At 34.2% G+C, this 13910-nt stretch overlaps 2 protein-coding genes across 2 annotated transcripts; one reads left to right on the forward strand and one right to left on the reverse strand.

Annotated features, from left to right (window-relative positions):
* The first annotated feature begins 411 nt into the window (after nt 1-411).
* Nucleotides 412-3902, forward strand: LOC132037860 (V-type proton ATPase subunit e1). The gene is made up of 4 exons (XM_059428494.1): nt 412-569; nt 840-993; nt 1435-1482; nt 3580-3902. The coding sequence occupies exons 2-4, from the start codon at nt 896-898 to the stop codon at nt 3644-3646; spliced, it is 213 nt and encodes a 70-aa protein (XP_059284477.1). The 5' UTR covers nt 412-569; nt 840-895; the 3' UTR covers nt 3647-3902.
* Nucleotides 3903-4961: 1059 nt separating this feature from the next.
* Nucleotides 4962-13583, reverse strand: LOC132037859 (fatty acid hydroperoxide lyase, chloroplastic). Its single transcript, XM_059428493.1, has 2 exons — nt 13077-13583; nt 4962-6190 (listed from the first exon to the last, which is right to left on the reverse strand). Exons 1-2 carry the CDS (start codon nt 13476-13478, stop codon nt 5150-5152), a joined length of 1443 nt encoding a protein of 480 aa, XP_059284476.1. The 5' UTR covers nt 13479-13583; the 3' UTR covers nt 4962-5149.
* Between the last annotated feature and the right edge of the window lie 327 nt (nt 13584-13910).

A 13910-nucleotide genomic window follows, 5' to 3' on the forward strand; every position in this document is an offset into this window, starting at 1 on the left:
GTGGGTAGTTGGTTGTGGGGTGGGGGTAAGGTAGGTAGTGTTGGGTAAGTGGGGGTGACGGGGGTAGGGGTGGGTGGTGGGAGGGGGTGGAGCTGGTGGTAAAAAATTATCCGTACAAAATACCTCTTAATGATATTAAGACTTTGTTCTAGATTTTAATCATTAAGATCTATTCAGACCAAATAAGTGCTTAGATCTTAATGTCAACAAATGCACTTAATAACCTAAGGTCTGAACCATTCAGATTCAGACCTCCATTAAGTGCAAACAAATGAGGCTTAACTCTCTGACAACGGATGAAAATTTATTCAAACGTACAAAGGAAACACTCCACTCCACTCCTTTGAGGGGGTATTTAGAATTTCTGAAACTAAATGGGGTCTCTTTACACTACTTAGAACTTCCTGAAGTCAAGTAAATTTTCTCCCTTTCATATCCCAAATTAAAATGACTTGTTTACCCCGTTGAAAACTAAAATTTCAAAATACTACCCCAATAATTTGGTGTCACACAGATTCATCCACCACAATTCTACTTTGGATCCACTTCTTCAACTTCTCTCCATAACTGTAAGTCTTTCTGTTTATAATTTTTATATATCTCAATCAATTTATTCAGTATACATCAAATTCATATTATATGCCTATATTCAAATTGATTCTTGATTCTTTTTTCTTTCTAAGTTTCAGAATTATGTGAATACTGATTAATGTGCATTTTGCCCTTTGATATACAGAGAAATAACTTCCCATTTATCAATAAAAAATGGTTTTTTTTTTGTTTTTTTGTGGGGTTGTTCATTGAACTATAAAAATCCAATCTTTTTTTTGGTAATGCAGTGGCTGCAGAGAATAAGAGCTATCTGAGAGATTGTTGTGTTAGATCCAAAGCAAAAATGGGATTCTTGATTACAACTCTAATTTTTGTTGCAATTGGTGTTATTGCATCTCTGTGCGCCAGAATCTGTTGCAATAGAGGCCCTTCTACTAATCTGTATGTTCTTTTTTATTCATAATTATTGTCTTCCCAATTAGATTTCATTAAGATGAGAATGCTTGCTTTTTAAAGGATTTATTAACTTATAACTATTCACAACAGATTTTCAGGTTTGTTCCCTAATTTTGGTTTTTGTGTGTGCTATGTAAGAAATGAGCTAATTTATCTGTCTGGTTATTAATTTGTCTACCAATTTATAGAATCTTTCTAATAATGCTAATGGAACTGCTAAATAATGATCCTAGGTTAATGATATATTGTCACTGTTTGACTAATTAAACGAAAGAAAAAAAAGGAAGTACAGCATGTCATTCTTCAGTTGTTCTTTTCTTTCCAAATCTTAGAAGAAGCTGAGATTGATTCCTTTGTTACTAATAATGTAGAAACATTTGAACTTCTCTCCCGCCTTCGTGTGATTGATTGTATTTTGTGATGCAGGTTACATCTAACATTGATTATCACGGCGACTGTCTGCTGTTGGATGATGTAAGTGTCATATATAGTTGTTGTTTTCTATTTTTAACTGTAAACACAAGATAAGGAGTCCATAAATTGTTCTGCCATTTACTCATTCAGAACAATAAAGTAAAATAGAAAAAAGAAAAAAAAAATTGTGTCCTGCCATTTGTGCTTTTCGTCTTTCTCCTTTTTGTTGTTTGATGCAAATGTTTTTGACTTGAAGGCATTTGGATCCCCTTAAGTAGAGTTTTGAAAAATTTGCATTTTATCCTTTAAGAATTTCAGGTGGATAAAATTGACTGTTTAGTGGAGCCACAGCACGTTATTGTGCATAAAGAAGAGGTCTATCTGTACCATTGATGTGTTAGGAGTGCTATGTCAAATACAATTTTGATGTAATTCATGGGAGTCCAATCCAATGAATCATATTCTGAAACGTGATTAAGTGGTTCTTTTTAGAAGGATGAAGTCCGTCACTTATGTTTTAGCTCTGGCGGAAATCTCACCTTAAGTCTCTCATAATAGGCTGATAGTATGGTAATATTATCAATGCCGCGTTTAAGCTAAGAATCAACACTCACTTCAAATTAGGGATTTGCGTAACTTAAGTGGCACTTCAGGAAAGACACCAATGGGAAACCAACAAATAGTTGTTTTTGAAATTTAGGTTTAACATATGAGTCTCATGTGCTTTAGCTTGAATAGAATGGCCGAAAAAAAACTAGTCAAGCATATTTATAGAAGACTCTAGGACTACAACTAATTCCTATGAATTTACTCCATAACTATGGCTGCATGGCTGTTACAATCTTCAAGAAAGAAAAAAAACTATGGCTGCTGGAAGCATCGAAAAAAGAGCAGTCAAACTTTGTTAAAGTCAATGATTCTCATAACAATCTACTGTAGTGGTATGAATGGTGGACAACCTGAGATAAATTTTGTCCTTAGTAATTAGCTAACTTTGTAATTGTGGCAAAAAGAAGTAACTGGACTGCATTATCTTAATAGACCTGTATAGACCATAAGTGCGTGTCGTGCAAGATTGCACCAAATAAGATTAACCTTCAAATTTGTCCCCTAGGAGATGAGTGAGCGATTGAGGCATAAGAGTTACAACCTGGAGATCCAACTTCCTATTTGAGCCCATCCACTTCAACCTTGGTGGGTAGATTTAAATCAAACACCTGTGCTTGTTAGTTATAAGGGCGGAGTAGTCGACTGCGCGCAATACAACTGTCAGTAATTAAGAAAGTTAACAATTATCAGTGGTAATTTCCTTTTGTGAATCCCATAGCTTCATTTTACGAATGCATGCCAAAGGAACCTGAGGAATACCAGCCTTGGCAAACTTCACTCTCAATGATTCATTTTCTAGTGGAAAGAAGTTGTCCGTATATCTAGATATTTTGTTAATCCTTTCAATGATTTTGAGAAACCCTTGAACGGTTTGGTAATCTACTTAGATGTTTCCTATATTAGCAGCCAGGTACATTATGAGTAATGAAAAGGTAATTTATCTCTTATGTCATTCACTCACTCTACGTAGTTACTGGTGGATCTTGAACTGCTTTGTTGCTCTTTGATTGAGCTGTATTTTGGTATTACATAATATGAAGGGATCATCGAACTTGTGGTGACAAAAAAAGGTTATATTTAACTGTATCTTGGTATAACATAATCTGAGGGGATCATAGAACTCATGGTGGCACCAAGGTCCTCTTTGACGATTTATTGTTTCATGCTAGAATCTAGCAGCCCTGTAACTTTTTCCAAAAAAAAATTATATTATGTTTTGAACCCTGTAGGAAAGGTGACAGACTTTGTTGGGTTTTGTTAGAAAAAGAGATGGTTTAAACTTGAGAAGATGGGATAAATATTTACCAGTCTGATTCTGGTCATGGGCTGTAATTACTATCTTCTCTAGTTTATACTTGAGAAGATAGGATAAATATTTCTCTTGCTCCTTAGGGTAGGCAACAAATTTTAATGGAAAGACAAATATTTGAGCTTTATCAACACACGAAATGCAAACCCGCTCATATTTACACATTAAAGCTTGAATTGAAATTCATTTTTTTTTTTTGTTTTATTGGACGTATCAACATTTGTTTTCTTCTTGTGCAGGTGGGCGATTGTATATCTTGCACAGCTGAAACCACTCATTGTTCCAGTTTTGAGCGAAGCGGAATGAATACATTGTGCTTGGAATTCTGGAGGATGTTGATAGTTACTTGAGATTGCTGGACCCTAAGTATTCTTCTCTCAGGTTCTTTGTAAACTTCAAATTTATTTTGTATATTATTCACCTCTTATAAGATTGTTCTTTATGAACCACCATTATATCCTCAGCCAACCTTGGCTGAGGACCAGAAATATGTATTTTTGATTGGACTGAGTGTTGGATCGAGGGTGATAAATAATCAAATGGCTGTATGCTTCTGCAACAAGACATTTGCATTACTTAATTATGAGGTGTGAATGTGATAGTTGACATGATGCAGTTAGTCATGGAAATTAGAGGTTCTTAGTTTTGGATAAATGAAGGTTTTATTTAGCGCATTAAAGTGCTGAAGATTTGATATAATGATTTTCAGATATGAAAAGAAATTTAGACTACAGCAACAGACTGATAATTAACAAATACATATTGATTGAGAACTTTTATCTTAAGACTACTCTCCATATTGCAAGTATAATTCTTATCTTACGATTTCTGGAAGTTAAGCAACCTAGCAATAGGTGGAGAAATTTGTCGAGCCAGGACAGTTGATCGTTGGAAAAAGATCCACTCTATTGATTTAATAGCCAAATTAGAAAAAATATACAGTCGAAAGTTTACTTTATAATGGGAAAGAACCGAAAAAAAGAAAGGAAACTAGAGAGACCAAGAAGGAATACTCATTGGACCATTTCTTTACTCATTATATCACTTCTGTATGCCACGAATGACCAAGAAGGAACCACCTGGTGTTTTTTGCTTTCGTCGGGAATTGAATTGAAACCTCATCGTTCTTAACCTACTTCATAACCATTAGATCACACCCTTGGATGTTATATTTAAGAATTCTTTAACTTTAAAAACTTTTTGTTTGTTATGTTCTTTTAGTCATAGAAAACATCGTGACATGTTTAAAGATTGAAATTACAAGTTTCAAGAGTACTTCTAATGTGCCAAAATCTTTCTTCTTTCTTAAACTTTGTCTAGTCAAATACCACCATATATATGATATATAAGGAGTACCAATTGTAGTTGCTAAAGACCAAAAAATAAAGGGGAAAAAAGAGCAGACGCGTTTTGAGGCCGCAACTATGTCAGAGTTGAAACAAAGATTTAGAATCTTTCTTAATTTCTTTTATTACATCAAGGGAAGAAAGGGAAAGGGAAAGGGAAGGGGATGCTACGCTACTGATGCGGTTTGAAGCCTCCACCTCAGCTGCGAAAGATACGAAGCTCACAAACGAACACTCAACCCCACAAAGTTTAGGATTAAAGTGAATCTTTGAGGTGAAATTAAAGAATCACGTGATACCTTCTTTATTATAAGAGGATAAGACAATAAGTCAGAATTAATCAGTGAAAAAATAAGCACTCTTCTTGAACTTACATTACATATCATAAAGGGGGAGGGGAGAAAAAGCCACAGATGACTTTATTTATGTCTAACAAACTTAATTAGATGCCACAGCCCAAAATTCAACTGGCTTTTTTCACAGATGTGAGTGAACCACCTGAAAAACTCACTGAATCATACCTTTGAAAAATATAAGCCACAATCAAAGAAGCAGTGAGAGTAACAATATCCTTAGCAGCACATTGCTTGTTTGATTCAGTAGGTTTCCCAGTTTGTGGCCCGTTAGACCAAAACAAATAATTCAACAATTCTTTCCCTTTCTCCTTTGTAAATCTCTCCAACACAAACTTTTCAGGTTCATCAAACACCTTTGGATCTCTCATAACTAATGGCTGGTACCCACAAAGAAGTTCCCCTTTCTTGATTTGATAAACTGAATCATGTGAACTCAACTTAAAATCTTTTCTTGCTCTTGCATATTGATTTGGCACTGGTGGACTAAGCCTAAGTGTTTCATAAACAAATGACTGAACAAGTTCCATTTCTTTTACACTCTCAAAACTTAAGTTTTCTTGCTTTAATCCAACTTTCTCTCTCACTTCACTTCTCAGTTTCTCTTGCAACTCTGCATTTTTCTCATCTCCAAGATTTCCCAATAGGGTTGGCAAGAAAATGGAGAATCCACCAAAAGCATTGAACCCAAGAATGAACAAAAGGTTATGAATAGCTTCTTGTTCAGTGAGTTGAAAGTCTGTTTGTGCTCTCTTTAACACTTCCTTAGCTTCATTTTTCACAAATTGAGTGAGTTTTTCATAACCACCTTTGACAAGGAAAAAAGGGTAGTTAAAAGAGTGGACAAGGATTTCTTCAAAGGGTTGAAAAAGACCAATGCTAACAGTAGGGGCTAGTTGAATAGCGAGCCACGTGTCGATCAGGACGTAGCCGGATTCAGCTATCTCCGGTGAGGCTGCCGGGTTGGCGCCGAGGAGAGTGAGTGAGAAGAAGTTGAAGAGGAATTTTTGTATTGTAGGGAGGAGAGAAGCTGAATTGGATTTTGAAAGATCTGATTCAAAAGTTCCAAACATTGTGTCGAGCTCGTTAACTAGTGTAGGCACCCATGTTTTTGAGCTTCTTTTTAGGATGTCCAGTGAAAAGTTCTTAATCTGCAATATAACAATATCAAAATATTTTCTGTAAGAATTTCTCATCCCATTCTCTAAAAAAAAGTTTAGAATAAGACTTAGAACAGAGGAGTCACTGAGCAAGTTGATAGTAATCTGAGAAAGCAAGTCGTAGTTTGAGTCGTTGAGCAGAACATATTTCTTATAGAAAAGATCAGTCTGGTATACGAAACATTCTAGGTTCATGCATGGTTCAAGAAAAAGCCGCACACAAACTTTAATGACTGATTCTACGGCTCGAATTCGTGACTTATAAATCACATGAAAGCAAATTTACTGTTGTTCTTATGACGGGGCGAAATGTAATTCTCGATGCAAGGGCATAAGCTCCACAAATATTTAATAGTTTGTATAAAAGATTAAACTATGAAATTGTAGAAGATACTTTACAGTTGTATAAAATTCAAAAGAAATGAAAGTAACATACTGTTTTAACTTCCAATGTGTAATGCTTATATAATTTTGTTCTGAATCATGAAATTCTTTATCATAGAGAAATATACTCTTATTATATAAGAAATAATAGTTAAATGATCAAAATAAAACTTAAAACCAAGATATTCTTAGACATATTGGGCAAACAATTCAAAGTGTAGAGCGCACAAGGACAATATACACATACATAAGCGAATGTTTCAATATGCAAAGGACAAAAGCTGTTATACCTAGGCATTAGCTAGCCACACGAGTCAAAATCATGAACAAGTAGCAGATTAATAATTTTTCACTACTAGTGATTTAAGGGGGTATTTTCACATCAATAGCAGTCATATGTAAAATGTGATATGTCAACACAGCAAGACAAATTATGTGTTGGCCCTATAATAGCTCTATGACAGTATATGCCCATGTTCCTGGGGTCCTTGATATATAGAGCCCGTTTGGATTGGCTTATAAGTTGCTTATGTTCGTTTTTAATTTTTTTTGTTTCACTAGTCAAACTTAAAGTCATTTTGTTTTAAAATAGTTCTCAAAATAATAATTGGGCCAATTTGATTTAGCTTATTTAAAGCAGCTTATAAGCAAAAAAAAAAAAAAAAGTTGGACTACCCCAACTTATTTTTTTTAGCTTATAAACTGCTTAAAATAAGCCCATCCAAACAGGCTCATAATTACTCATAAGACGTACATTAATAACTACTCCCTCCGTCCCAATTTATGTGGTATTTTTTGCTTTTCGAGAATCAATTTGACTAATTTTTAAAACTATATTGGATTAACTTAACTCAATATTTCAAGATTAAAAAGACTATACGAGAAGTATATAAGTTGCAATTCTTCTCATATCAATATATAGAAAATATATATTTAAAATGTTGATCAAATTTTACATAATTTAAATTTCGAAAAACCAATAGTGCCACATAAATTTGTGACAGAGGGAGTACTAAACTGAAAGTGATAATTTTTAGGAGTTACAAAAACAAGGCACTTTCATCACGAAGGATTGCGGCGGATGGATAGGATTCATTTACCTTTAATCAAATCCGAGGCCTCAATTTCGAACGCTTGTTTTGATTCGAGCATCGAAAATAAAAAATTCTGATAAAGAGCGTTTTCCTTTTAATGGAGTTTACATGACGCAGATATAATTGGTTGAAGCCCAGAATGGTTCGAAACACCTGGTAGGAACCCGAAAAAAGACAACCCAATTCCGAACTTTGGATTTGGATTGAGCTTAAGAGTTCAAATTTCAATTTTCCTCAGGTTAAAAACTTGACAAGACATTTGCGTCTATTGGTTATGTCAATTATTATCAGTTGTAATCACATCGAGAGATTGAATCTTTCTTAGCCGCTAATATAAAAGGGGAATGGCAAAACAAAAATGACACTCTAAAATGAAGGAACAAGCCAACATACACATTAATAAATAGTTGGCAGGTGTTGGCTATTCATGGACCTTTATGTTATATAACGATAAAAACAAGTTCATACGTAAATGTCAAGCCAATTTCTTATTTCACTGATGCTTTAGTAATTGGCTAAACTATAGCTGTACCGCCTATACGTGTATGGACCAATAGGTTATGGTCCCTTTCATGGGCAAATCTAGCCATTCCTTCCCTTCATTGAAAGCAATTTTTTTTAAAAAAAGTTGAGCAATTTGCACGATTGTCCTTCGCTTGGGGTGGTCTTTAATTTTTATCCTTTACTAAAAATTTCTTAGTTTCGGATTCGAACTTTCGCTCAGTTAAAAATTAAAAAAAATCACAAAGCAAAGTTTTGAAGGCAAAATTCTGTCTTCCGAAGTCAAACCTCTGCCTTGCAAAATTCTTTTTTTTTTTTTTTTTTTTACTGAGTTAGAATTCGAACCCAGAACCTCGAGATATTAGGCGAAGGATAAAAATTAAAGACCACCCCAGAAGAAGGACAATCCACGCAAAAAAAATGGAGAAAATTAGTTTTGTCTTTTCGTTATTATAATGCAATGAATTTTATTTAAGAATTTTAAAGTCTGATATCTAAATTTGTACTGAATATTTTTTAACGTTCGTTCAAAACGAGTACTAGTGATCGCAAGGAGATATTTTCAATGTGATGACTAGTAAAATGTCGACACCTGGACTCATGGAGTTGTTAGATTGTCTAAACCTCGAATCCGCGACTTAAGTAATACAAAAAAAGAAAAGTTGAACCAAAGTGGTACAGAAAAAAAAAAAGCACATAAATAGGAATTTCGTGCGTGAAAGGACCAAACTGCAAAAAATAACAATTTGGCCTTTCACGCACTAAATTAGTGCGTGAACGAGCAAACCAAAAGTCACCCCCTTTTCACCTTTTCAGCCAATGACATTTGTTGTCATTAGCTGCCCACTTGTCTCTCCTCTTCTAAGTTCTCATTGCACCGCATCGCATGAGTCGAATCAAAATACCCCCAAAAAAATCACTTTGAACCAAAATATCCCAATAAAAAAAAGTTACAAAACTACCTTTAGCGCAAGAAAATATTGCGTTTGTAGAAACAGTACTTAAAAAGCAAAAAAAATTGGCCAAACTTTATTTTTTACAACACTTAGTGTTTTTTTCCATACTTTGACCAACGATTAGTCGTGTGTCAAGACTAAACGTCAATATTTTATATAGAACCGACATATTTTTTTCTGCGAACAATAATGTAGGCCCAATACATCAAGGATACGTAGACGTTCGGATAGTCATTTTAGGGGTTGAAACAGTACCAAAAAGCAAAAAAAAATTGGAGCCGTTAACTGCTTTAGCGCAGTATTTTACTGCGTTATAGAAGCAAAAAAATTTCTCCGTAAGTTATGATCATCTAAAGTTTGACGACTTTACAACTAGTTTTTCTCCCTATATTTTTTAGAATTATATTTATATTCAAAATAAAGTTATGTCTTGATTAAAAAATAACACGCTTAAATCAAAATCTTAAAAAATAATACACCCTAAAGTTTTCAAACAAAACTTACTTCTGGTACCTTTTCAACCCCTAAAATGACTATCCGAACGTCTACGTATCCTTGATGTATTGGGCCTACATTATTGTTCGCAGAAAAAAATATCAGGTTCTATATAAAATATTGACGTTTCGGAGTCTTGACACACGACTAATCGTTGGTCAAAGTATGGAAAAAAACACTAAGTGTTGTAAAAAATAAAGTTTGGCCAATTTTTTTGCTTTTTTGCATCGTTTTCTACAACGCAATATTTTATCGCGCTAAAGGTAGTTTTGTAACTTTTTTTTTTATTGGGATATTTTGGTTCAAAGTGATTTTTTTGGGGGTATTTGATTCCGGACTCATGCGATGCGGTGCAATGAGAACTTAAGAAGAAGAGGAGAAGACAAGTGGCGCCTAATGACAACAAATGTCATTGGCTGAAAAGGTGAAAAGGGGGTGACTTTTGTTTGCTTGTTCACGCACTAATTTAGTGCGTGAAAGGCCAAATTGTTATTTTTGCGGTTTTAATTTTCCTTTCACGCACGAAATTCGTGCGTGAATCCTATTTATGTACTCTTTTTTTTTCTGTACCACTTTGGTTCAACTTTTCTTTTTTTGTATTACTTAAATCGCGGATTCCTAAACCTCAATCATCATATCGCCCCTTTCATGTCTATTCTTTCCTATATATAAAACATACATAAAGATAGGTTTGGGCATATTGTGTGTTCATGAACTGCTGGTCCTATCATAGTAGTACGACAGAATGCTCATGCTCCAGTTTCAACACCTATTATCCTAATATTATAAAAATTCATTTTAACACTTAAAACGTGTTTCAATACTTAAATGAGTACTTAATTTACTAAGCTAAACGCCCTCTAACCAACCACTATCAAACCCTTTGGTGTGGTCCATAGTCCATACACATTAAATAAACAAATACTCCTTCTGTTTCAATTTATGTGAACCTATTTCCTTTTTAGTTCGTGCCAAAACGAATGACCTCTTTCCTAATTTAAAAATAAATTCACTTTATGAAATGATTTACAGCCACACAAATATTCAATATTTATTTTAAACCACAAGTCTCAAAAGTCTTCATTTTTTTCTTAAATGTCGTCTTTCAATCAAATGGATTCACATAAATTGAAACAAAGGGAGTATTACGTGTGTAGGAATGGCAATAGGGCTGGTTAGGGCGGGTCAAGCCTTGACCTGCTAAGATTTCGACCCGCCCTGCCCTGTTGAGCATTTTCAAAAAATTTGCCCTGCCCTACCCCGCTAAGCCCTGCCCCGCCCCGCCCCGCCCCGATTATGTTATCTTTCATTTCACCTCTTTATTTTTCACTTTGAAGCATGGATTTTTTTATAAAAAAACCTTTTGATTTTTTTTAAATTGGTGGAACAAATAATTCCTGAAATTGAATCTTTTTATTTTTATTTTTATCGTTAGGATTTAAAAGTATAATTAGTAATCAATTCCTGCAAAGATTATTATGAAAGAAAAAGGTCATTGTGATAGTAATGTTGCACTAGTATTTTGTGAACTGCAAAGATTGATCCTAGCAAAGATCGACTTTCACAAGTTTTTTAGTAAAACAACGTTCCAAATAGTTCTAAAAAGTGCAGTTGAATCATTGTTTTCAATTAAAACCTGTTTACAAGAACCAATCTTTTTTACTTATTTTCCTTTGCCAACCAATCTTCAAAAACCAGTTGCCATAAAGTACAGAGAAGATGATAATGAATCTTCACAGTAAGAAACGGACTGATGGCCTCATACCAATAAAATTGAAACAAAAAAGTGGAATAAACTCAACATCAAAAACCTAAACAAATATCATTGTATTAGAAAATGTATATGTCCATCTTATGATATACCAACCGATAGGGATGGCAATTGGGGCAGGGCAAAATTTATTTTTTGAATTTTTTTAATAGGGCAGGGCACGGTGGGGTAAAATTTGATTTTTGCATTGTTTGGTTGTTGAAATCTGGACAGCTTTTGTGTAGTTTGGATCATTGTGTGTCCATTAATTCTCGTGTAGTTCGGTTGGTATATCACAAGATGGACATATACATTTTCTAATACAATGATATTTGTTTCAGGTTTTTGATGTTGGGTTTATTCCACTTTTTTGTTTCAATTTTATTGGTATGAGGCCATCAGTCCGTTTCTTCTTTGTGAAGATTCATTATCATCTTCTCTGTACTTTATGGCAACTGGTTTTTGAAGATTGGTTGGCAAAGGAAAATAACTAAAAAAGATTGTTGAAGATTGGTTCTTGTAAACAGGTTTTAGTTGAAAACAATGATTCAACTACACTTTTTACAACTACTTGGAACGTTGTTTTACTAAAAAACTTGTGAAAGTCGATCTTTGCTAGGATCAATCTTTGCAGTTCACAAAATACTAGTGCAACATTACTATCACAATGAACTTTTTCTTTCAAAATAATCTTTGCAGGAATTGATTACTAATTATATTTTTAAATCCTAACGATAAAAATAAAAATAAAAATAAAAAGATTCAATTTCAGGAATTATTTATTCAACCAATTTAAAAAAATCAAAAGGATTTTTTATAAAAAAAATCCATGCTTCAAAGTGAAAAATAAAGAGGTGAAATGAAAGATAACATAAACGGGGCGGGACGGGACAGGTCTTAGCGGGGTAGGGTAGGGAAGGGCAAATTTTTTGAAAATGCTCAACGGGACAGGGCAGGGCGGGTCGAAATCTTAGCAGGTCAAGGCTTGACCCACCCTATTGCCATTCCTACCAACCGAACTACACAGAATTAGCTGGACACACAATGATCCAAACTACACAAAAGCTGTCCAGATTTCAACAACCAAACAATGCAAAAATCAAATTTTGCCCTGCCCTGCCCTGCCCTATTAAAAAAATTCAAAAAATAAATTTTGCCCTGCCCTGCCCCGCCCCAATTGCCATCCCTATACGTGTGGGAACATCAATTGATGTTTCCGGTGACTGGCCGAACTGTCGCTACTAGAGCCTAAAGATTAGGAGATTATTGTCACAGAAATTTTAGTCCTACATATCTTAAATTCTTTAAACTTCATACCCAGATTATACAGTACTCTCACTGCAATCCGCTTGGAGCACGAGCAATGGCAGATCCAAACTCTATTGGGAATTTAGAAATGATACAAATTGAGATTTGAATTTGTGATCCAAAGTTATCTTTGAATCACTTTGTCATTTCACTATAATTTTCGATTTAACAACTTATATCTAAAACAAACCCCCAAATTTTTACCCCATGCGCATAGCATAGTCTGTCAACCCCTTTCTCCAAACTAGCTGTCAAAGCTCCTAATTTTCTGTGTGAATCCAACATAAATTCTTGTAATAAAATCTACATAAAATACGTGAAAAAATAATCCAAGTAACAAGAAGCATTTACTAAAAATTAAACAAGCTGGAGAGGAAAAAATTATGTACCTGAGTATGTTTAGGTTCAGAAGTATCAAGATAGGCACAAGTACGCATATCTCCAGTATAAGCAACACTAGGCATGAAATCACCAACAAGCACATTAGCTTTCTCAACAATCTCCATATCAAACATATGTGAAAACGATTTCACATCAAGAACCGCCACCACATTAGGATTAACCCCCACAAAAAAAGGAAAACAGGGTGGCACATTTGTTCTAAAAACAGTGCTCTTGTATTTTTCAATTCTCTTGCTGAAGAAAGTGTCAGGTTTCTGGAACCAAAAATAGTCCAATCTATCAGATATGGGACCTAATAATGGTAAGCCATAGCTGCCTGGAATTGTACGGACTGGAAGAGAAGCTGGTGTTGGAGTTAATAGAGGAATAGAACTCATCATTGGTATCATTTTTCAATATGCACAATGCTGATTTTTTTTGTTTATCTTGTGGAGTTGTTTGTAGTGAGTGTGATTGAGAAATATAAAATGAAATGGTGAGTGAGTGTGATTGGATATGAAGGGGATTGAGAATTTAAAATGTAAAGAAGTACGCACTACAAGAAAGTATAAAAATGGCAACAAAAAAATTTAATATTTGACAATAACTTAATTTTATTGTTGGCAAAGAATTTAATTTTGTTGTCATAGTATTGATTATTGTTGCAAAAAGTACTTTGGCAGTAAAAAAAAAAAAGTTGTTGCACGTTGTTGCAATAACAGCCGTTGGGAAAAGTTTATGCAACAAAAAAAAAACTGTTGTCAAAAATACTTTTTGCAACAATAATCAATTTATGACAACAAAAATAATTTTGCTGTCAAATATTTTTTTTTATTGTAGTG

The sequence above is a fragment of the Lycium ferocissimum genome, chromosome 11 (assembly GCF_029784015.1).
Source record: "Lycium ferocissimum isolate CSIRO_LF1 chromosome 11, AGI_CSIRO_Lferr_CH_V1, whole genome shotgun sequence".
NCBI classification, from domain to species: domain Eukaryota; kingdom Viridiplantae; phylum Streptophyta; class Magnoliopsida; order Solanales; family Solanaceae; genus Lycium; species Lycium ferocissimum.

Excerpts from the sequence above, each read along its gene's own strand:
- LOC132037860 (XM_059428494.1), top strand. The coding sequence starts at position 896 with ATGGGATTCTTGATTACAACTCTAATTTTTGTTGCAATTGGTGTTATT. Across the intron at positions 994-1,434 it reads AGAGGCCCTTCTACTAATCT|GTTACATCTAACATTGATTA; the intron begins GTATGTTCTTTT and ends TTTGTGATGCAG. Across the intron at positions 1,483-3,579 it reads ACTGTCTGCTGTTGGATGAT|GTGGGCGATTGTATATCTTG; the intron begins GTAAGTGTCATA and ends CTTCTTGTGCAG.
- LOC132037859 (XM_059428493.1), bottom strand. The coding sequence starts at position 13,478 with ATGATACCAATGATGAGTTCTATTCCTCTATTAACTCCAACACCAGCT. Across the intron at positions 6,191-13,076 it reads CTGAACCTAAACATACTCAG|ATTAAGAACTTTTCACTGGA; the intron begins GTACATAATTTT and ends GTTATATTGCAG.